The sequence below is a fragment of the Falco cherrug genome, chromosome 1 (genome assembly GCF_023634085.1).
Source record: "Falco cherrug isolate bFalChe1 chromosome 1, bFalChe1.pri, whole genome shotgun sequence".
Taxonomy (NCBI): domain Eukaryota; kingdom Metazoa; phylum Chordata; class Aves; order Falconiformes; family Falconidae; genus Falco; species Falco cherrug.
The window spans coordinates 68,480,179-68,502,649 of record NC_073697.1 but is presented as its reverse complement, the minus strand read 5'-3'; the positions used below and the strand labels follow the sequence as shown (position 1 = coordinate 68,502,649).

General features: G+C 38.1%; 1 protein-coding gene across 1 annotated transcript in view; it reads right to left on the bottom strand.

Moving 5' to 3' along the window:
- COL25A1 (collagen type XXV alpha 1 chain) overlaps window positions 1–22,471 on the bottom strand; it is a 309,093-nt gene that overhangs the window by 50,743 nt on the left and 235,879 nt on the right. The window contains exons 11-13 of the mRNA XM_055700917.1: window positions 13,971–13,997; window positions 11,223–11,267; window positions 577–630 (exon numbers count right to left, since the gene is read on the bottom strand). Of these exons, the coding sequence (XP_055556892.1) occupies window positions 577–630; window positions 11,223–11,267; window positions 13,971–13,997 (126 nt within the window). The remainder of the gene's footprint in view (window positions 1–576; window positions 631–11,222; window positions 11,268–13,970; window positions 13,998–22,471) is intronic.

The following is a 22,471-nucleotide window of genomic DNA, read 5'->3' as shown; positions in this document are numbered from 1 at the left end:
CCCATCATGTCAGACATGTTGAGCTTTCTTTTAAATGAAGTTATCATAAACTTTATGTTGTTTCACTTGTTCAATATTAAAATAGCTGAACAAATTATTTAACAATCAAGTGTAAAGAGACATTCATATTTAACAAATACAGGCTGAGACATGCTTCTAATGAGGCTTGTTGCTAACTTCCGTAATAGCAGGATCAGCCCTCAAGACTTAATCCTGACATTTGTCAAGGAATTGACCACAGTAGTTCTTGAAAAGAAGCCTGAAACACGTTGTAAAGAGCATAAACAAAGCCTTTCTAAAGAGCTTCCCAAATTTCCAAACATTTGCAGGCATATTACATTCACATGGCAGTAGATGCATATGTGTCAGTGCCACTGGCTGGAATTATACATGCATAGCAGAAGAATATGCTTCTTTATGGTGAAATGTGTAAAGCCTCTTACAGCACTGATCACTGGAGGGAGCAGATTATTAAAAGCCAGTCAGAATATAAACCCAATTTGGAAAGCATGACTGTTATCTATACATTCACTCACATACTGTGTGCTTCTGGTTTTAACCATTTTCAATACCAACCTTAAGCCCTGCTGCTCCCTTCTCTCCTGCTATGCCAGGCAAACCAGGCTCACCCTAAATGCAAAGAAAACACAAGCTGGGGTTAAGAAAGACATGATGAAGTATAATAACAGCATTTCCCCTGCTGTCTCTTATTGGGTAAGTAATGATAAAATTAAAAAAAGACACTGTAAATACTCCACGGTTGGGCACAAAAATTTCATCATTGGGCTTTATTTCATCAGTTAGGGTGGCTTAACTCTAATTAACTCCTGTATAGATAAGAAATATTTTTTACTGAAGGTGGTAGAAATACACAGATGCCAAACTAAAAAAACAGAACTGTGACTTCTGATTCTGAAAAGCTAGCCAATTAACCTTAAGAGGATAGCCTTCCCAGTAAGACTGCCAATGCTTTCTTCTTCTCTGCAACTCAGACATACTACAAGAAATGTTTATCTTAAATGTTTCTGACATTTATGCTTCTGGTTTCATACAGAAAGCAGATAATGAAGAAAAACGAGAAGGTCCCGTTCCAGAAATGGAAGAGTTTAGAACAGACAGCTTTTTAATTTTTTAAATATACCTTACTTGTCCTTTTCACACTCCTACCAGTGGCTGAAAAGTAGATTTAAAAGATTTTAAAATTTTCACCATTACGTCAATGTTCCAAATTTGGGGTATGTTTAAAGTATAGTATGTATATTCTTCCACAGCTCAAGGAGTCATAAATAATTTTCATCAGTCAATCAACAAATAACAATTACTTATAAATACCCTTTTTCACCCCAAATGTAAAAACAAAACCAAAAAATAAAAGAAAAAAACCCGAAACAAACCATTAAAGATATTTCCTAGTGTTTATTTCCCAGATTTATGGAAAAACCCCACAGATATTCTTTATTTTAAAATGATAAAGCAATGGTTAGACTTTTTTGTAAAACAGCTAGGGGTGTTTGCTAATTAGGTAAAACCTTCTGCAGAAGTATGTCTCAGTTTCACAAGAAATACCCATCTTCTTTGGTAATCCTCATGTATACAACTGCATGGTACTTCTAGGGTGGCAAAGCACATTAAAATAACACCCAAAAAAAGATTTCAAAAAGCCTGCAAGTAGGTTCTTCTGTAAGCCCTTTGCGATATAAATGTATAGAAATGTGTAAAAGTTAAATAAATAGCTAATATAGTAATCAAATCAGAAACAGTAATTCATATCAGAAACTCAGTGGACAACTTTTATACAGTGTTCAAACTTAGCAAACATGAAGAACCAACCTTCTACTCAAAAGTTACAGAGGAGTTAAGATAAAGGCTTGTTGCAAATGCAACAGCATGTATCTTCCAATCTTGCATAAAAGTCTTCCATGAAGAAAGGACTTTTCCTTACTTCCACAGTCATATTTTAATCATAGATACATAAACTCTGATTGTCCATGAAAGTAGGTTCCATTCTATTTCTAAATTAGGTAACAGGATCAGCAATTACATCTTGATTTCATTAAGAGCTGGGCTATTTCAAAATATAAAACAAAACCATCGAAGTTCTAGTGAAACACTAGTGAGGTATTTTCCAAGCCAGAGAAAAAGTGTCAGGTACCATTAATATCACAGGGAATTAAATAGCCATTTGAGTCAGCCCTTTTTTCAAGGCTCCTTTGTACTACCGTAGTTCTAAGGCTGATACAGTACCACAGGCATTTGATACACGAGTGGTCAGGATTTGAAGCTGTTGGGAGATTAGGCATAAGTGTCCTAAAGGATTGACCCAAAAGGCACTTGAAGAAAACTGCCAGTTGACAAAATGAAGCAGGAGGGACCAATGAATATGCACGTGTTTCTCCTCATCCCCACACTCCAAACAAATTTGTTTCTGTCCCCTTCATTTTAAAACAGCTGCTGTCAGCTGACACTTTCAGGGATTTAAATCTCTAAGCAGAGGGTTGAGGTCCCAAGCCTGCACTTTCCTCCCAGGTTTACACATCAGTGCCGAGTGCAGACAGCTACTACTGTGATAAAAAGGAGACTGCAAAAATGGGACAAAAGAATTATCTTATTTTCTTCAGAAAAAAAATGAAAACCTCAGGCTGTCACCTAGTCAGAGTTAATCCCTATTCACACCAACAGTCTCATTTCTGACCTATATGCAACCTTCCTATGGCCAAGGCTACACTTCTGGCACTGAAAGTACTAGGCATTAGCATAGCAGAAATTAGATCAGAAATTAGAGGGCAAACCTAGGACAGCACAGAAATGACCCTGTAGCTTTATGCTTTTGAAGTGGATTATCCCTCTGTTTCTAAAGGCCAGAAGAACAGGGGCTAAAATAATTTCCTGTCATATCTGCAATAGTTCTTTCTCTATTTTGGAACCCTGTTTTCTTGTCCATACAAGGAATCAGGGAGTAGTAAGACGAAATAAAAATGTACAGCACATAAGCTATTCTATATCCTACCCCTGGTGAACATTCTCAGTGCACAGCAAAACAAGCTTTGTGCCAGGGAGCCTCTCTTTTTCACACTGCGTGCCTTGTAGGCATGGCAGTCTGGCTTTACCGGCATATATTTTAACAATTCCATTAAAGCCCAACGTTAAAAATCACCCAACCAACCACCACCAACAAAAAGAACTACAAAAACCCCAACACCCCTGGTTTCCCCTCCAGCCAAACCCCCAAAAAGAATAAAGCATTGACAGACCTCCCACCAGTTAGGAAATTCCAAAAGCAGACATGAAGGAAACCAGCAGCAAAACCTAACATTTTGAAGGCGAGTAGATTGGCAGCTCTTCCCCTTGTTGTACACTGAAGTACTGTGTGATTTTAGAAATATTGGTCCCAAAAGACGATTTTGATTCTTGGCATGAAAATAATTTAAAATACTCCTCTTAGGACGTACAGATAATTACTTTCTGTCCATTTAGTTACTTTTATTTATTTATTTATTTATTAATCGAAGCATATCTTAAAACTGCATACAGCTCAAAATGCTGTAGGAGTATGCTTCAGCCTCACAGGTTAGTATTTGGAGTTGAACAAGAAGTATAGCTGCCCTTTAAAAGGCTGAAGACACACTGCTCTTCAAGGAGTGATGCTTGCAAGGGAAAACTAGACATTCAACAATGTCATCTGATGCACTAATTTCAATCAAACTGCTTTTCAACTTGGTAAAATGGGAGAAGCTATAAAACTAGATCCTTAATCTCACGTGTTTTTTACATTCACCAGGCCATGGGTAATGTCTTTCCTGACTCACATTGCAGCCTTGCTTTAACAGCACTAACAACAAAGGTGTTAGGCTGCAGGAGCAATTGTCTTCTGCACGTCATCTAGCTTTCAGATCTAGACTTTTTTTTTTTTTCACAGCATCACAGAATGGTTGAGGTTGGAAGGCACCTCTGGAGATCATTGGGTCCAACTCTCCCTACTCAAGCAGGGTCACCTAGAGTTGCACGTCCAGATGGCTTTTATCTTCAAAGATGGGAACTCTACATCCTCCCTGGGCAACCTGTGCCAGTGCTCAGTCACCCTTACGGTAAAAAAATGTGTTTCCTGCTATTCAGAGGGAAGCCACTGTGTTTCAGTTTGTGCCCACTGCCTCTGGTCCTGCCACGGGGCACTGCTGAAAAGTGCTTGGCTCATCCTCCTTGCACCTTCCCCTCAGGTGTTTGATCGCATTGATGAGACTCCCCCTGAGCCTTCTCTTCTCTAGACTGAACAGCTTCAGCTCTCTCAGCCTTTCCTCATAGGAGAGATGCTCCAGTTCCTTACTCATCCTCGAGGCCCTTTGTTGGACTTTCTCCAGTATGTCCATATCTTTCTTGTACTTAGAAGCTCACAACTGGACCCAGTGCTCCAAGAGTGGCCTCACCAGCGGTTTTTCTTTTCCATATGAAGAGTAACTTTGTCTACACTGCATCTGATTTTAGGTCATAACTTGCCTTTCTGCAATCATGAAATCCTGAGAAATCATTCAGGGACAAAGAGACTGGAATCACAAAACCCAGACATATTCTAAAACCTTCTAGTGCCTACATAAAACACAACCCACTTTCCCAATTAAAATTATAATGAGGGCCACACTACACCCTCACACAAGAAGAAGATGCAAGGCACAGAGAAACTGTGTGAAGCCACCCTCAGAGCATCCCCTTGAAACTCTTCGCTGAAAGGGATGGACTGCAGAGAAGATGCTGTGGGGAGATGTGAAAGGTCTCAGTACTCTGTTTAAAGGAATTGTCACTAGCCCTTTCTGCTCTTCTGCATTCTTATTCTCAGCAAGACCACACAATAGAAGCTGTGCTGTGCAATGAAAATCATGTGGGACAACCATAATATACCATAACAAAAATAAATTATCCCTACTGGCACTGAGATGGGCTATGATTTCTACACACTGGCTCAGCAATGTGGAGTTTAACTGAACTATGGTTGACAAAGAAATAGTCTAGTAGGATGCTGTGCTACCAGCACCATCTTATCTGAATATACTGTCTACCAAGATATTGCTGCATTTGTAAAAGCAGTAACAAAACTACCAGATGTACAAATGTCCTGCCCGAAACTGATAAACCCGCACACTGCATCAGGAATACTTTAGGTCGCTTTTAGCTTCTGTTTCATATAAAATTGTTTTCTCTTGCCTTTGAGTAACTGCACCATCCCCAAAAAAGGACTGTTTTCATGACATGACTCACTACACAAATAGACTATAAAATGTTAGAAAATGCTAGAAAAGCTCCTTTTCCCCAAATTTCTTGTAAAACCTATGTAGTACTAGAAGGTAATTCTCTAGCCTCTTGTTTATGCAGAAAAAGACACTGCCACTAGAAGACTTATAAACACTTAAGTCCCCAGTTATTCACTACCAGTATCCAAATTTATTCAGATCCAGTTTGCTGAATTCACAAATGGTCTCAGAATGGAGGAAATAAAATTTTCCAGCAAATGTGCTATTGTTCTTTCACTGACCCAAAATCAAGCAGCTTAACTCAGCAGGATTGTAAATGTTCCAGTAATTTATTTGATGACCACTTAGACAGAAGAATGCTGTAGACTCGGTGGGATTTTTTTTTTTTTTTTTTGCTGTTGTTTATATGCTGTAGAGAAATTTCAGGGAACCCATCAGTGGAACGGTGATGGTGCATTTTCTAACAGATATGTTGTGGTGTGGTGTTTGCTGTCAATAACAGGAAGTCTTTAACATATTACAGGAGCTAACCTGTGGATGGAGGACTGCCATTAACACCAAATAAGTCCCACATGTTAACCCCAAAGGCCCTGATGGGAGGACAGGCACTTTGGTTCCTCAAAAGTAGCAACACTCTAAGAAACTAAGTTACTGTCACTGCTGTGATGAATTAGAAAGAAGACTGTTCCATCAGTAAACTGCAGTGTCAAGGCATGACTGAATGAGTTATGCAGAAGATCACCATTAGCTATTCAAAACCTGATAATTTCCAGAACTGGCTTCAACAAAATGCTCTGAGACTCATAAATATATGGATTTTCTTTCCAATTAATATTAATTACCAGAGCAAATGAAATGCTAACATGCCAGGAATACACCAAAACCAAGCATTCAATTCAGGAGTTTCAGACAGTTCAAAGAATAACCAGAAGGATGCTCCTTTGAACAGCACATGAGAACTCCTTGGTTTGTGACCTGGCACTCTTGAGCCTATATTTATTGTATAACTGTATTAACATTGACAGACTGTCTCTGTCTTTCCTATATTTGGAATATAGGAAAGAACGTCTTTCAGCACTCTGCCCAATACATAGGTGTAGTAATTTCCTCAGATACTCCTGTGGCAGGGGCAGTCTTAATGCTTACACTGAAGCGAATATAAATTTGATGAGCACTTAAATGTGTAAAGCAGTGCTTGGGCTCTGTCACTAATATGAGAAAAATCTGTCAATATGGACTCATAAAACCTACTTCAGAACAGGTCTGAAAATATTTCACCCACTTAGTCCATATGAAAGGAGTCAAGGCAGCTGAACGAATGCTTCTCCTTACTGGAGTGCTTTGTGCCCTGGAGGCATATACCTTCATATCCAGAATTAATCAGCTAAAAATAACATGGCTGGAGGCCCCAGATTTTCTTTTTTGTAAGAGAAAAACAGTCTGGAGGCTGCTGTTCTGAAATAGGTTTGGTTTTGGTGAGATGTATAACTGCACCAGCTGGTTGATATCCACCTCACCCTAAAGAAGAAAAGCTGTCAGTATTGCTATATTTTTTAGTCACTAGAATGTAATCAATTTTAAGGATAAGGAAATACAAGAGGCCCCCAAACCTAATCCAGTCTAATTTTACTCTAAAATATATAATCGAGGACGGAAGGGAAAAAAGTGTTTTCTCAGACATTGTTACTATGATTTCCATTTCAACCCAGGGTTGAATTACTGCCTTTCAACTTGCTTTTCACACCCCCCACCCCCCCAAAAGTAACTTAAAATTGTTTGTTTAAGGACTGGAAATCTCTCCTGGCCCACTCACCAGCTGAAATTAAGTGGAAAGACTCTTCAACAAGGCTCAGCTGGCCTGCAAAACTGCCTGAGAATTTCTGAAGTGCATTGAATGATGTTTCCTTCCTTTATGCTTCTCTACTTGAAGAAAATGTTAGTACACACTTGCTCTCCCTCATTTCTCTAAAGAAATGTGATAATAGTACTTTAAAAACTGTCCCCTACATAATACAGTAAACACTGATGGGGAAATACATGTAAATTAGAGTGATGAGAAGCATGAAGAAAGCAATAAGAAATGTGCACACCCAGACTCTATTGATAAGAAAGGAAATATTTCTTAGGTTTATCTAATTGCTATTGTCAAACTCTGAAATAATTTGAAATGAAGGAACTACCCTGACCACACATTCTGTTCTCAAGACACCATTGCAAAAAGACAAAACCACCCAGTACTATGTAAGAAAAAGCATTCCATGGAAGTATAGAGTGAGGAGTTTATGCACTCCAGACAAACCCTATTTAAAAAAAAAAAAGTTAGTTGCACAGACTCCAGAAACTAGGCTCCTTCAGGCCAAATGCAATCCTTACCTAGGGAATCTCCCTTTTTCTCCTTGTGTTGTCCTGCAGTCACCGGGAGTCCTTATCAAATCAGTACCACTAAACATATACCAGAATACGTATGCCATGCTTGCATAGTCAAACTTTCCAAGAACCCCTGGACATTTCAACATGATTAAAGTAGGGATCTGATATCCCTAGACCACTGCAACCTCGTATCTCCATGCGCACATAATCCTTTCTCATACTGTTTGAGTATCTGAGGACCTCTTGCCACGGATCAAGAAAGGGAAGATTGTCTTCTGTGGCATCTTGCTAGGAAGCAACCTACTACAGGTGGATTGTACAACGGTCTGCAAAGGAAAGGGAGCACTCAGAAAGACTCTCCGACCTATCTCAGAAGGCTTCTGTCCATCCCAGGGATGACACTCTCTCTAGCTGCAGGTATTATTAGGCATCTCCTTTCCAGTTACTGTTCTCAACAAGATAAGCAGTGTGGCTGTAGTTTCCCAAATGCAGGAACAAAGAAAGAATGTTAATGCCCGTGTAAGCTACCTGTAATGTTTCATTGGATTTGGCCTAAAAGAAAAAACGTGTGAAGTTTTTATGGCAATGATTTTGCTACTGCTCTTAGAACAAGAAAAATCTACTAGTTAACAGTCCTGCAAAAACATGTGGGTCATGTAAAATTACACTTACTTTATTATCTAGAGATTGTCTAAGAGAAGTACTTCATATGTTAAGGGATTAGAAACTTGTTTTAAGTGCACTCAGAATTTATGATCTCATTCCCAGACCTATTGGTTGTCAATCGTCTCCCATAATCCACTATTTCAATTAAAGAAGAAGTGAAGGGAAAGGAAAAGGAAAATTACAGAGACACATATAAGATGGAGATGACCTAGCTCTGTATTATTCAACTTAAGGAGAACACAGCTAATTCACTGCTGGCATTCATCAGCTGAAAGATATTTCATTGTCCAGATGAGGAAAGCATTCACACACACACTTAATTTTAAGCATGTGCTTAACACTCACTGCCTTTTAAGCTAAGAAAAAATATTAACTTGGAACTCAGGACACTGCACATGCTGCTGTTTGACAGAGTGAGCTCACTGATTAAAAGGCTAACAAGACAGTAAGGCTTTTGTAAAGCCTTTTAACTACATAACTTCTAAAAAGGGGATGACTTGCATCACACATTCAAGTCAAATTCCACTATTCTGCAAATCAGCATGAATCTGTATGAGTAAAGCCAGGAGTCCCAGCAGCCAGCTCATAGTACAGCCCAACCCTTGAAATTATTACTCTGGTCTTTGTTCAACAATATCTTCTGTGTCACAGTGCACTGAGAATCTGTTTTTTCATAGAAATTGGAAGAATGGACCCTTTGGTAGCAAACTATTACCATGGGAGTCCTAGGCTGCACTATACTTTCTAACTTTTGATAAATACTGCATCAGTTTAACTTTATTTCTACCGCTGTTTCCAGGTAGCAGAATTTCTTATCTATTTATTGAGAGGTAGCAATACTCAACTTTCATCTGCTTAGTATTATATGAAAATAATGTATTTTCTGCACATAAGGAAGTGATTGCTAGTCAATATCAACCAACCATGAAAACAAACAAAAGAATGTGAACACATTTCATTTTTATCTGTAAGGTTTTTGTCCCGGTTATCTAGATTTTAGTTTAGAATTTTATCTATTTTTTTCTTAAAGGTCAAAAGTAAAACAGTCCAGCTACGCTAAAAATATGCTGACATCTTTATTAATGTGGCTATAATTTAAGAATGCTTTCAAAGTTTTAGGTGCCTTAAATATTGAAATAAATCAAATAAACATAAAACCATAAACTAAAAATGTTAGGAGGCATTTTAAAACCATAATTTAAAGTTGATAAACAACATCTGAAGATGTGTGTGCATTTTCCCTTAATCAAAGGCAACTGCATATTTCTTTCCTTCTTCATGACTGCAGGTAAGTTTGTGTGGTCTCCTAAAAATAGACATACAGCAACTTTGCCAATACAGCTTAAAAATAATTCCACATCTCCCCAAACGACACTTTAATAATCAGATAAGTTTTGCACATTTGACTAATTTCATCAACATCCAATTTTTGTGCTCATCTGAGTGAAGATTTCTGACTAGAGTTTATGTGATGATGCTATTAAAAATAAAGCTCTTGGATAAAAAGTGAATCATCAGTTCTATTCAATGTGGTTTGCAACCTCACACTGTCCAGTCTTCTTACATCTTGCTACACATCCAAAGAAAATTATGCTGCAAAGTGTGCCTTCACTGGCTTTTCACTCATACTTTGGTCACAAAAATTAGTTGAATTATGTACAGCAACAGCATCTGTGTTGGCAAGTACCATTGTCTCCCATTCATTTTGCAATTGAATGCAACTATAAAATATGAAGGAAAAAATCTCAGGTCGTAATGCAAATTTGTTTCATACATTTTATTATAACTTCTTGTGTGCTATATATAGCTAATTCTGAATATTTTTTCTTTTGTTGTTCCACAGGACTGACAATAATCAATATTTTAAAAATAAGTTCCTAGCATTCTCACTATCATGAAAGCGAAATAATTGATTATTACATAATTTCTTGTAACCACTGTCAAAACACAGGTCTCATACTGTACGTTATGCTATAATAAACAATATATTCTTTTTGTTAAGAAAGAGGACTTAAAATTAAATTATTTGAAACATCTAAGTGCTTTTATTCCTAGGGCTGTTGGGGAGGGAAGCAGAAGGGTTGTATAATGTGATCCTTATACACTACCATCTGCTGCTGCTTAAACATAGGGAACAACCTATATCATACATTTCCCTTTTGGTATTCCCTGCAAGTGCTTTTGAAGTTCACTGGGAATGTTAGTGCTTGTGAGAACAACAGATGGATAGTACAGTTTACAGTCAGGGAGGCATATTATTTAAACTTCACCACCCAGATTTGCCAACAAACCTTAGCAATGCTGTGAAACAGCCCTGCTGCTTTACTGCGACCCCTCCTTATGGATGGCTGTTCTGAACTATGAGTTAACTTGGTGATGGCACTGAAAGATGACACTGACTTGCTTGAGTTAGCATTTCCTCCAAGTTGTGTTCAAGAATATTTTTGTTTGTTCCTCTGCATTTTCGTCCCCAACTTCAATTTCAGATTATTCTCCACCTGTGTTTCCAGTTTCTGTTTATTCTCTATTTATAGGTTGCATTAACAGTGTATTGGCACTGTATAAATACCCAATCTTAACGTAAGTGTTTGCATCATGGGACTGAGTTAACAAACAGTAAAAAAAAGAATCCACAGGAAAATATATTTGTAAATATACTGTCTGAAGTTGCGCATCGCTAACACACATTTCTCTCTGGAATCCATCAGTCACCATCAAATCTGAACCACCAGATCTTCAGCTTAATTAATTACATTTGCTGCCTGTTCAAGTAAAACTAGAAAAAAATACTTCAGAGCACAAACCAGATTGTACAGTTTTTCAATGCAGCCAATTCGAAACCACAGCTCTGGATGTAAGGTTGCATATTGTTCATGTGAACAAGCCCTAAGTAGCTTTAATCAACTACATAAATAATGGCAGTGCTGACAAAGTCAGTGAACTCACCACTTGTCCGTCTCTCCCTGGAACACCAGGCACTCCAACAGAACCCTGGTGGGAAACAGACACCAGTGTTTAGCAAATTAAACAGGTCGTGAAACCTTTCATCTCTTAATACAGCACTTAGAAATTATGGTAAATGCTTGCTTATTGTAACTGCAATAAATTTTTCAAAACCTAATTTTTATCCAAGCTGAGTTCTCTTTTCAATTGAGATTTTATACTAATTAGACATGTTCTCATATTGTACATTTTAATGATTGCCGCCCTGTATGGCCTCTTCCAGAAACAAACTTCAAGCTGATTTCTTTGTAGTGTTGTGGATGCTTCACAAGAAACGAAAGAATTAAAGTGCAATTCCATTTAGTGCTCTCAATAAATTCTGAGACTGATCCTACAAAATGGAATTTGGCACCTGAACAAAACCATTAATGTTTCAAGAGGGATGCTTGAAGCTCAGTAACTGGTAGCACCTATCTGTTTTAAGGCTTTTTGGAGATAATCTGCAACAGTTCAGCCTGACAGTGCAAATTGCAGATAGTCTTTTGAATTGCATCAGTATTACTGCAATCAATATTTAAAAGCCAACACAAACCAAACACAAGGAGCTAAGAAGGAAAGCAAAATATCAGCATTGACTTGTAACATCAGAAAGATAATTTTACAAAGCTCTCATACTATAAATTTCTGTATGATGGACAATGTTTTTGAAGGAACTTGTGCGACTTGGTACAGATGTTCAGTGAAAACCTGAGGCATAAGGAAAGCAGGAAAACTGCATATGCTTAACACAGCATTCTCCTAGTTTTACATAATACTGGTATCGCTTAGCAAGGAAACTGAAAGCATTACTTTTCTTTTTCATTTATAAACTTTGTAACAGGATACAAAACCATAACAGCTATTTGAAAGGCTGGCACCCTAAAAAGAGGACAGGGTACTGGGAAAGACAGAGGCTTTGTTAACAGTGAAATGTGCAGTTTCCCAGAACCCTTACAACAAATAAGCACCCTGTGAATCCCTTCATGCCCTGCTTTGTCTCCATCCCAAGAATCAATGCATGACATTTCCCCCTCTATTCATATTGGTTGGATGTTCCACTAGAAATGGTTTAGTCAAAGGGCACCAACACCCAAAGGGAACACATCCAAAATGGATGCACATGTTTCTCAATGAATAGAGTTGAGAAATCCTGTGAAACAAGAAAAGAAGCAACTCATGAGGATCACAAAATACCTCCAACATTTGAATGCCCAGGAGGCTCCAGCTCATAACAGAGCTGCAAACCACTAAGAAATAATACACTGGCATGTCAGCATATCTCCATGACCCAGAATGCTCTCCCCTTACTCCCAAAGCTTCCACTTTGATGTTCCTGTTGGCTCTTTTTGCTGGATGCGTGGTTGTGACTGCTACCCGCTGCAAAGGGGGCCTAGTGAACATTTTCACATCATTGTATAATTTTTCCAGAAAACTAAAGAAAAAACTCAGGAGAATATTAAACCATCAGCCTTAATAAACTATCCTAATCATAACAGTTCTTCCTCTCAGTGTCAGTCTTCTATAGCTGTTGATTTTTCTTATGAGACAGAGGATGTTAGAAAGTGTAAATAAAGTTGTTTCTACCATGGCAAGTACAAGTTTATCAGATATTCAAAAGGTCATCATCACATAGGTTTTGCTGATGCTGTACATGTAACATATCCTCCTCCCTGAGTCTTAGGGTATAATTTTATAATGACAACTTAGACATTAGTACAGCTTTACAATGCTGCATTCCCTCATTGCTAAACATGAGGGGTAGTCTTCTCCTTCAACTTGCAAACCCTATACAGCTCACATCTGACAAAATTCCACCAATTTACATGCTTTGGGATTACATTTTTACATATCAGCAGGTTTTTCTTTCTTTTGTTGAAAAAGTTCCATTTGAACAGATGCAAGCAAACCTTCACCCTAGAGAATATTATCGCAGAAGAAATAAAACAGAGGTGGTATCCTTCTTGCATATGTTAAAATTAAGCCTGTTTTATTAAATATCTTCCACACAACTTTTTAAACTTTTGAAATTATCTAGAAAATTACTTGCCTTGGTGGTGCATGGGTGAGATGCTGGAGAAGTGCCACTTACTAGCTGTTATTGCTGATATATCTAGAACTGTTTTAATGGTGTAATTCCATAAATCCTAAGCTCACTCCATCAAACCGAGGCAGTCAGCTTTAATGAGTGTAAATAATGCTGAAAGCATTCCCAGGAAGTCAGGTCTCCGGTTACTGAAGGAACAGGAAGACACCGGCGGACCACCTGAACACTGCCAACCCAGCACCATTTATCAGCAACACCTATGTCCTTTGTTTCTGCTGGTCAATTCTTTAGTCATATGGCACTGATCTACTTGAGTAAGGACATGCATTTAAGCAGAAACTCTATCTCTCCACCTTTCACAATGTTTTAACTTTGGTTTCCTAGTCATACCAGTGCGTGAGTAAGAAAATTGTAGTGACCTTTTCACCTGAAAGTTAAGCAGACAGATTGAAAACAGTCTGCTCTGTATTTCTTGAACTTCCTATGGTGGCGGAAATGAGAAATCTGATGTCTCACATTATACAGCTGCATTTTGCAAAAACAAAATTCAGAGCCTAAACTAACTGATTCAATGCGGTGTACAGTAGCTAATTCCATTCACCTTTTCTGCTCGCAATTTGGCACCAGGAGGAATAATCACTTTCACAGTATTGTTTTTTATACTATACCTTTTGTCCTGGAGGCCCCTGAGGTCCCTGCAAAGGGAAAACAATTCAATTAACATCATAACTCTAGCCAATTTAAACCAAAATGAGCAATTAAAACTGTCTTATTGTGCAAGCACTCTGATACTGGATGGAAACCAGCTTATGTTTTATACATCAAGTAAAAATTTATACTAAAAATGCACATTGGATCTGTTCCCTTCTCTTTTGGAACTGATCTAACTACTAACTGGAAGACGCAAATTTTCCCCCTTCTAATCTTTTCTTTTCCACCCATCTGTTTCTTCTAATACTGACAAATCTGTTAACATTAAGACAACTGTGGTTTTTCTCTTTCTGATACCAGCTAACAGTTAGCCAGTTGTGTGTCCACAGTAATACATCTGCTTGGCAGCATAAAACCAAGGTTTAGGCAGACAGGTAGCTTTTAAGATAGAGAGAAGCATAAGACTCAAAAACTTTTCACCTTCTAGGTGTCAGCATACATGACTATCTTTTACCCAATATGTGATCTGTGCCATCATTTGCAAGTTAAAAGAAAAATCATTAAGAGTTTATTTCAGAAACTATTAAAAATGCCCCTGGGAAGTAAAAGAATCACCGTTTTATCCTGAGAAGGCAGGAAGAGATATTTCAATTCAGGAAAGCTTAACTGCTTAATGTCATACAAGAGTCAAAGTCTTGTTAATATTAATAGAACCCATTTCTCATCTGGTGTCTCTGAAGTACCCAGGGTTTGTGGCCACAGTGGAGAGGGGAGGCAGCAGGGAAATAGATCAGCCAACTATGTCCTTGACATTTTGGCATTCCGTTTTGGTAAGAGCCAGACCATATATACTACAGTTCTTACTGTTTTCCCCGTGTTCTTACTTTGGGTTCTGGTGCTGTATCAAGGAAGGTGAATTCTGAGTCCATGAGGGTGTAAAACAAAAAGTCAAAACTCGAGAATCCAAATCCTTCTGATGTGTGAAAGAACAAAAGAAGAATTGACAGATATCAGAACTGCAATTATTCAAAAAAACAGCTGCTTCAAAATGCAGGGCCAATTTTATTCTTAAGGTAGTGTGAAGTTAGGCAGAATCCTCCACTGTTGGCAGATGCAGGACTTGTTGGAACATTGCTCCAATGCAACTTTAAACTGCTAACATGGATAATCTCCACTGGTGGTAATTCTGGGTCCTGGATCCACTGATTTTTATGAAGTCTTGCGATTTCAAAAGTGGATTCATATGTCTAAGGTTGGGCATCAAACCTTGCAAAAACATAGATTAATGTTGCTTCTTGAAACTTTTGCCTCGTTGTCTCAGCAGAACTACGTCTTATAAGCATCTCCTTTTCACTGCAGGGACATATTTTGCTAATGGAAATTCAACTATGAGGTAAAGGATGAAAAATTCCTTCTTCCTGCACTCAGGACTGGTGATGATCACAGCAATGAGTAGAGACACTATCTGCTTTTACAGAGTGGAGAAAAAATCCCTGCAGCCCACTGCATTTTGGAAAACCTGCTGTTTAAATCAGGTCTTCTTTTCAGTAAATGCCTGAGTTCTAACCCTAAGATTTGCTAGAGGCTGAGGACACCAGTAATACTGAATGTGGTAAATGAAGAACAGCCTATTTCTTAAGCATTGCTTGTAGTCTCCAAGAACACTGGAGACAGGGAAAAAACTAGATAAAACAAATCAAGAGAATGTTGATAGGTTAAAGTGACCTGCTGGGGAAGCAATCACAGATACAACAACATACTCCACAAACAGCTTTTTTTCCCTTTCTTCCAGAGAGTGAAATAAGTTTCTTTCAGTGTCTGACATCATGGAAGGTGATAAGCCAGGAACCCTCTCCTTCTTCTGTGAGAAAGGTGCAGGTCTGACTAACATCTTAAAAACTCCAAGAAATTAATGCACAAACTAGAGCTTTCCTACATCACCGTTACCAAAATAAGCTCCAGATGTCTGCACCCTGGGCATCAGTTATCTGTTGACCTTTCATGTATTAACCAGTTACATTTTGGGGGAATTTCAGGTCTTAAGAAAAATTCCTCCATCAATAGGCCAGACCAAATACAAAACAACAGATTACCTTTATAGGTCATACCTGCTGCTTTTACGTTCAAGGAATGGATATTGCCTCTTCAGTTTCTAGCTATTTAAGAAGCTGATAAAACCTGAAGACATTCAGCTATATTAAATTACCATTCAGGAGCCTTCAATACAAATTTACTACTTAAAGGTAAAATGATCATTCACTTATTATTACCATCCCCCAAAGTAAACTGTTAAATGTGCTGCTCTGTTGAGCACTTTATGCGTGGTGCTTGCAGCTGTGAGCCTGTGGGATGGATATAATTCAAGATGTTGCAGGCGTCTCCAGGAAAAGGTCTTTTCCCAGAATTTCCCCCTCACCATTGCCATCATTCCAGCTCCTCCAGAGGAGTTACTGAATAAGAGAATATTTATACATAGCATAGTCTTGCTCTTATTGTGCCTTCAAAATGAATCATTCAGAGAAAAGCAGCAGCAGATACCTATCAATAAATAATTTATACAATTAGTAGTTTTCCATTTCGGGTACTAAAGGCTTTCTCAGATTGGAAATGGCTCCCATTGCTCATGCCCATTGAGCTACCATGCCACTTGACAAAAACAGTCCCCAACATTATGGCTACCTTCAGAAAAGCTATGCTTAGAAAACCAATTGTAATTAAAACCTTACCTAAAGTGACACATTTCACAATTTACACATGATAACAACGGCTGCTTATCCTTTGACCGTTCAGACTGTATGATATAGCTGAAAGGGAACAATTTTTATTTAAAGCACTGCTCCCTAGCAATGGAAAAGAAGCTCAAAGCCACTGGAAACTTAGCAGCTCATCCATTGAAATCTCCCATCCCTCCCCCACATAACCCTGCCAGCAGCCACTTAAACCAGAAAACCTGAAATTAAATTACTAACAGAAAATGACTTCAAAAAACTGTAAACCACTGCAGAATTGCTGTAAATTGCCTATTTTCCGTGAGTGAGTTACATTCTCTGAGCAAGGCACAGAACCACACTGGTGAGATAGAAATAAGCAAGTATTCTCCCAAGTACAATCTGGGAGAAAGAGAAGAACATGAAGGGATATAATAAAAAAAACCCTCAAGACTTGAGTTCATTTCCAGAGGTATAATTGATAGCTTCTAGAAGAACCTATATAGGAAATTCAGTAAGTCCACATGGATTTCTCCCCTCCCCGGTTACTCTACTGAAATGGGAAGAGTGCTGTGTTGCTCACTTGATGAACAGACAGTAAGACCAGCAATCAAAATCTCTGTGTAGGGCTTGAGACAGGAGCAGAAGGCAAGAAATACGTAAAGGTTTCCAACCAACTCCTTAGATTGTTTTGCTTTTTCTTTCTTTTTCTTCAGCTGTTCTCTGTTCCATAAAAGCTGCAGTAGTACCAAAGGGATGCTTTGCAAATGCAGACTTGGCTAAACTTCATTTTGGATAGCTCTTCTGGTCCAGGCTGCCCAGTACAGAGAGCTACTACCACAGCTCTCCACCTCATTCCTCTCAAGCCCAAAGCCTCTGCTCTGCAGTGACCATGCACTTGTGAAACACACAGTAGTCTTCAGTAGTTGGAGGCTTGATCTACTACCACAGCTAATATATTGTCATTCAATCTCTGTCACTATCATCCCTGGGAATATGAAAGAGGTAAAACAAAAGCCTTTAAGAAAAGAGCTGTAGAATTCTTTCACTTCCTGCCTATATGTATGTTATCTATAATTGATCAACAAATCACTCTATAATAGTCTATGCAGATAATGTTGATAGTAAATATTTGTCTTTTGCCTGCATCATGGGAAGCTGCCAGAGTTTCCACGCTCAGAATCAACTCCTAAACCATTGGTGACTAATGTTAAAAAGCTCATTTTATAAGGAGCACCTAGGCTTCAAAAATTCCCATGAAAGTTTATGAAAACTGTTTGGATTACGTGACTGCTTAACATTTTAGAAAATTATGCTACTTTGCTTTAAACTGATACACACGTTCACTGAGAAACTTCAGCTGAGAGGGCTTAAAATTTTCATTGTAAGGGTTGCCCAGAATAGGAAGATAACTAAATACAATAAAAATTAAAAATAGTTCTGTTTCACATACCATGAACACTTCAGAAGAACCCTTTGCCATCATATGCAATTGAGTAAACTATCTAGGCAGCTATGAAAAGCTATTGCAGGGCTTCAATGAATTAGGTTCTCATTCAAACAGCTCTTCAATAGGAGGATGGAAAAGAAGGTGTATTGCTCCAAAGAAATTCAACTGCTACCTATGTTTCTCTGGAGATGGGGAATTATTTGATAGTTGAGCACTTGGAAAACTGGGTAACCAAGGATAAACAAATGTTAATAAAAGTCTTCTATGCAACTGTGGTTTTTAAAAGGTAAAATATTTCCACTATGGATGCCATTCTTCAATCACTATTTTCTTAAATCAACAGACCTCCAGCGCTTATATCATATCAAACCTTGGCATCACAGAAATGATCAAATGAAGTTCAACACTTCAGTTGGGCCTTCACAAATAACTATATGGAATAAATAAAATAACAATAATAAAAATAAAAAAACAACAAAAACTGAAAAGACTGACCTAAATGTAGTTAGAACAAATGTTCTGAGTACAGAATTCGTCCTAGACCTCCCTTCTATGTTACAATTATATTTTCCTTTTAAGCTTACTCTGTTCCTTGTGCTTTAGCAAGCTGTAAAACAAGAAATAATTCTGCCCTGTAAAGGTTAAAGTTGCAGTTTCAAAGCACAGTAATTCAGGGAATGATACATTAGCAACAGCCTCTCAAAGTGTTTTTATATTCAACTTCTAGTGACTTAGTTATTTAACATTTAAAGAAATGTATGAAATAGAAAGTTCGGGCAATTTGCAGGTCTGGGGCAGCAATAATGGTTCTTTTTACAAGGTATCAGAGTTCATGGACAGTAAGCACAAACACCAAATGAAAACGCCTAACAAAAATACGATGAAAAAGTGAATGTTTTTGTATACTGAAAAAGTTATATAGGAAAATACATCACAATGGTACAATACACTGTCAAACAAAACCTCTCTTTTTTCCCCCAAAGCTTTTGAATAAAAGACTTTTTCAAGCTCCCACACTTCCTATGTAAAGTAACTAGAAGGCCTCTAGGAGACACTGTGTCTATATTTCTACAGGACAAAAGAAGTTCCAAGACTGTTCTTGAGAACAGGTATTTCCCTTTTGGTGCCTATAAGAATCATCAAACACTTAAAATAGAATCATAGAATCATTTCAGTTGGAAAAGACCTTTAAGATCATTGAGTCCAACTTTTAACCTAGCACAGCTCAGTCCACTACTAAACCACTTCCCTAAGGGCCACATCTACATGTCTTTTAAATACCTCAGGGATGGTGACTCAACCGCTTCCCTGGGCAGCCTGTTCCAGTGCCTAATAACACTTTCAGTTAAGAAATTCTTCCTAATATCCTCCCTTGGTGCAACTAGAAACAACTTCTCATCCTATCACTTGTTAATTGGGAGAAGAGACCAACACCCACCTGCCTAGAACCTCCTTCCAGGTAGCTGTAGAAAGGAATAAGGTCTCCCTCCCCTGAGCCTCCTCCTTTCCAGACCAAATAACCCCAGTTCCCTCAGCTGCTCCTCATAAGACTTGTTCTGTAGACCCTTCACCAGCTTCACTGCCCTACTTTGGACACACTCCAGCACCTCAATTTCTTTCTTGTAGTGAGAAGCCCAAAACTGAACACAGTGTTTGAGGTGCAGCCTCACCAGTGCCGAGTACAGGGGAACGATCACCTCCTTATTTCAACAAACCAATTTCTTACTGTTCTAATGACATAAAGAACTCAAAAAGAAACCTGAACTAGCAGACGTACATGAAGAGGAAAGCACAGGTTTCATACAAAGTATTCATCCGCATTTCAGTGGAACTTGTGTTCTACCCACTGATCCCATTTTCTGTGTTTAACGGGCACATAACGCAATTCTGACAATGTGTTCTTGCATGGTTAAGGAGTGTTTCATAAAGACTGTAATTTCTAGAGTATTTAGTATTGAAAGGTGCAATACTTTAGTATTAATTAATTGCCTAGATAAAAGAATGACCAGCTAAGAAAACAGATTAACTACGATGGGAAACCTTATATAACTTCTGATTGAGCAATGCCCCCCTCCTATGCTATCTACCTTAGCTGATGAAAAGAGCAGCAATAAGAGTTAATTAGTGCTCAGGCAGAGCTTCTTATCATCATTCTCTTAGTTATTGTTGTGGCAACCGTTACTGAAGTACAGAGGTTACAAAATGCCAAAGCCTATTTTTCCTGAGAATTCCTGCAGTTTAAGGCCAATGCAATTGTACTTGAGAAAAAAAAAAAAATAGTTGCTGTGAGAGGCACGGGCTGAGAATTTCTGTTTTATCTGCTAGTTCTTGGTAAACGTTTGCAGCTAAACAGCTAAAGAATGATACCTCATAAAATTTACTGTGAACATGCTAACAGAATGAAACAAAGAGGGCTGCTGCAGGACTTTGGCAATTGAAAAGAAAATCACAATTGGTAGTTTCCTGGAGGAGCTATGAAGGTTCACACCAGCTGAGGATCTGACCTTGACCATTGGTCTAAAAGCCTGAATTGAAGCCAGCAACACTCCCCAGTTAGTTCTGCCTGATCCTTCTGAGTTCATTTAAACCTAAGATGAAAAATTAATATTAATTCATTTTAAAGATGTGATATTTTGCAGACTCAACTGCAAGGTCACAATTTTCCACTGCTTTTCACAGAAATGGCAATATCCTTTGGAAGGACATCCTTCTTATTCTGAATAACTAGTAAAAGCAGTAACTATAGGTCTTATTTTCTTGAACAGATGCCCAGCAAGGTTGTATAAGCACAAAACTATTAGTTTGGAAAACAATATATCTTAAAGCAGAGGGATTTTGCATTTGGGTTAATCATTATAGTATAGATTTCTTTTGCAGAGAGACACCTTTACCTGAATTTTCTGGTTATTCTGGAGATTCATTCTGTTCATGCAAAACATCTGTAAAATTACTTACCTGTCTTTAAAGCCAGTTTTGGGGGATAAAATAATATACGGGGTTTTTTTCAGTGACAAGAAGTGGTTGATTCATACATTGAACGTGTTTAAATTTAATTCTTTTACAAGGAGCTGAAAACATTGCAAATTTTATTCTTCCAAATTTTTTTTACTGTGCACTAGTTTAAAATATGTTAAACACAAAAGCACTAAAAACTCTTCCACGTGGAAATTAGAAACAAAACCACCCCATGCACACCTTCCATCCTATTGCAGTTTATGAACCGGAAAATTTTGATCATCAGTGTCAGCTTTTGAGATTTCCCATCACTGAACACCTTAAGTTCTTATGAATAGTCTGGAACTGAAATCCTAGCTCTTGGGTAGAAAAGAATCACAAAGTCATTTACAACTTATTCTGAAAATTAGAAGATAAACCAGAAAAAAATGTATAGTATTTAAGAGTCCTTATCACCAGGAAAAGAAGACAAATGGCATGGGAGTAAGGATGAATTAGGAGAGGCAGGACACAACTTTAACTGAAAAGGTTGAAAAGCTAAGGAAACTACTGGCCTTCCCTCTTGCAGGGCATATATTTTGCTAGTTCCACATAATATTTCAAAACTTAATCCCTTTGGTTGACCCTCTGCTTGGTCTCCCTCTGCATTCTCTTAATCCTTTCTGCACACAGGAATGATAGCTTCATCTCTTGTAGAAAGTAGATCTGCAGGGCTTTCAAGTGCAACGGAAACCAGACACAAATTGCAACTAGTTGTTCTTACATTCCCTTCTAACATTAAAGATGCATACAGTCATACCTTTCTAACTTAAACCTAAGCCTCCATCATGCTTAAAACCAAATTGAACTATCTTGGGTTAAAGAGAAAACAGATTCTTCCTGACACAGCAACATATAGAGCCCAAACCCCCTTGTAAACAGCTCTCCCAAACATCTCAACTGCAAGAATAGAAGAGCAATAGAAGCATACTGGCACTCTGACAATCTGGAAAGATTTTCAACCAGGAATGCTATTTTCAACAAACAGGATGCTAACTTGGACTCCAGACTCTTGGTGTGAAACAAAGGCAAGTCCTTACAAAAGAATTCCTGCAGAATTAACCTAGAAGTTCCTTTGAGCAGAGATCTCCACGTTCATTTACTTTAAAAAGATAATACATGGAAAATGCAGAAAAAGAATCTCAGGTAGGCAAAGGCCTGTGTTCTCCACATCAAAATATACCTATTTTCTCTGACAGCACAATTTTACAGCATACTTGTTGGGAAATCAGCCATTTCTGAAGTAGTGTCTCAATTTCCAATATGTTTGTAGAGAGATATCTGAGTACAGAAATCCACAATGGAAAATGTCAGAAGCGGCTAGACAACACCTGAATAATTGTACCACTTTCCATAGGGAAGAAAG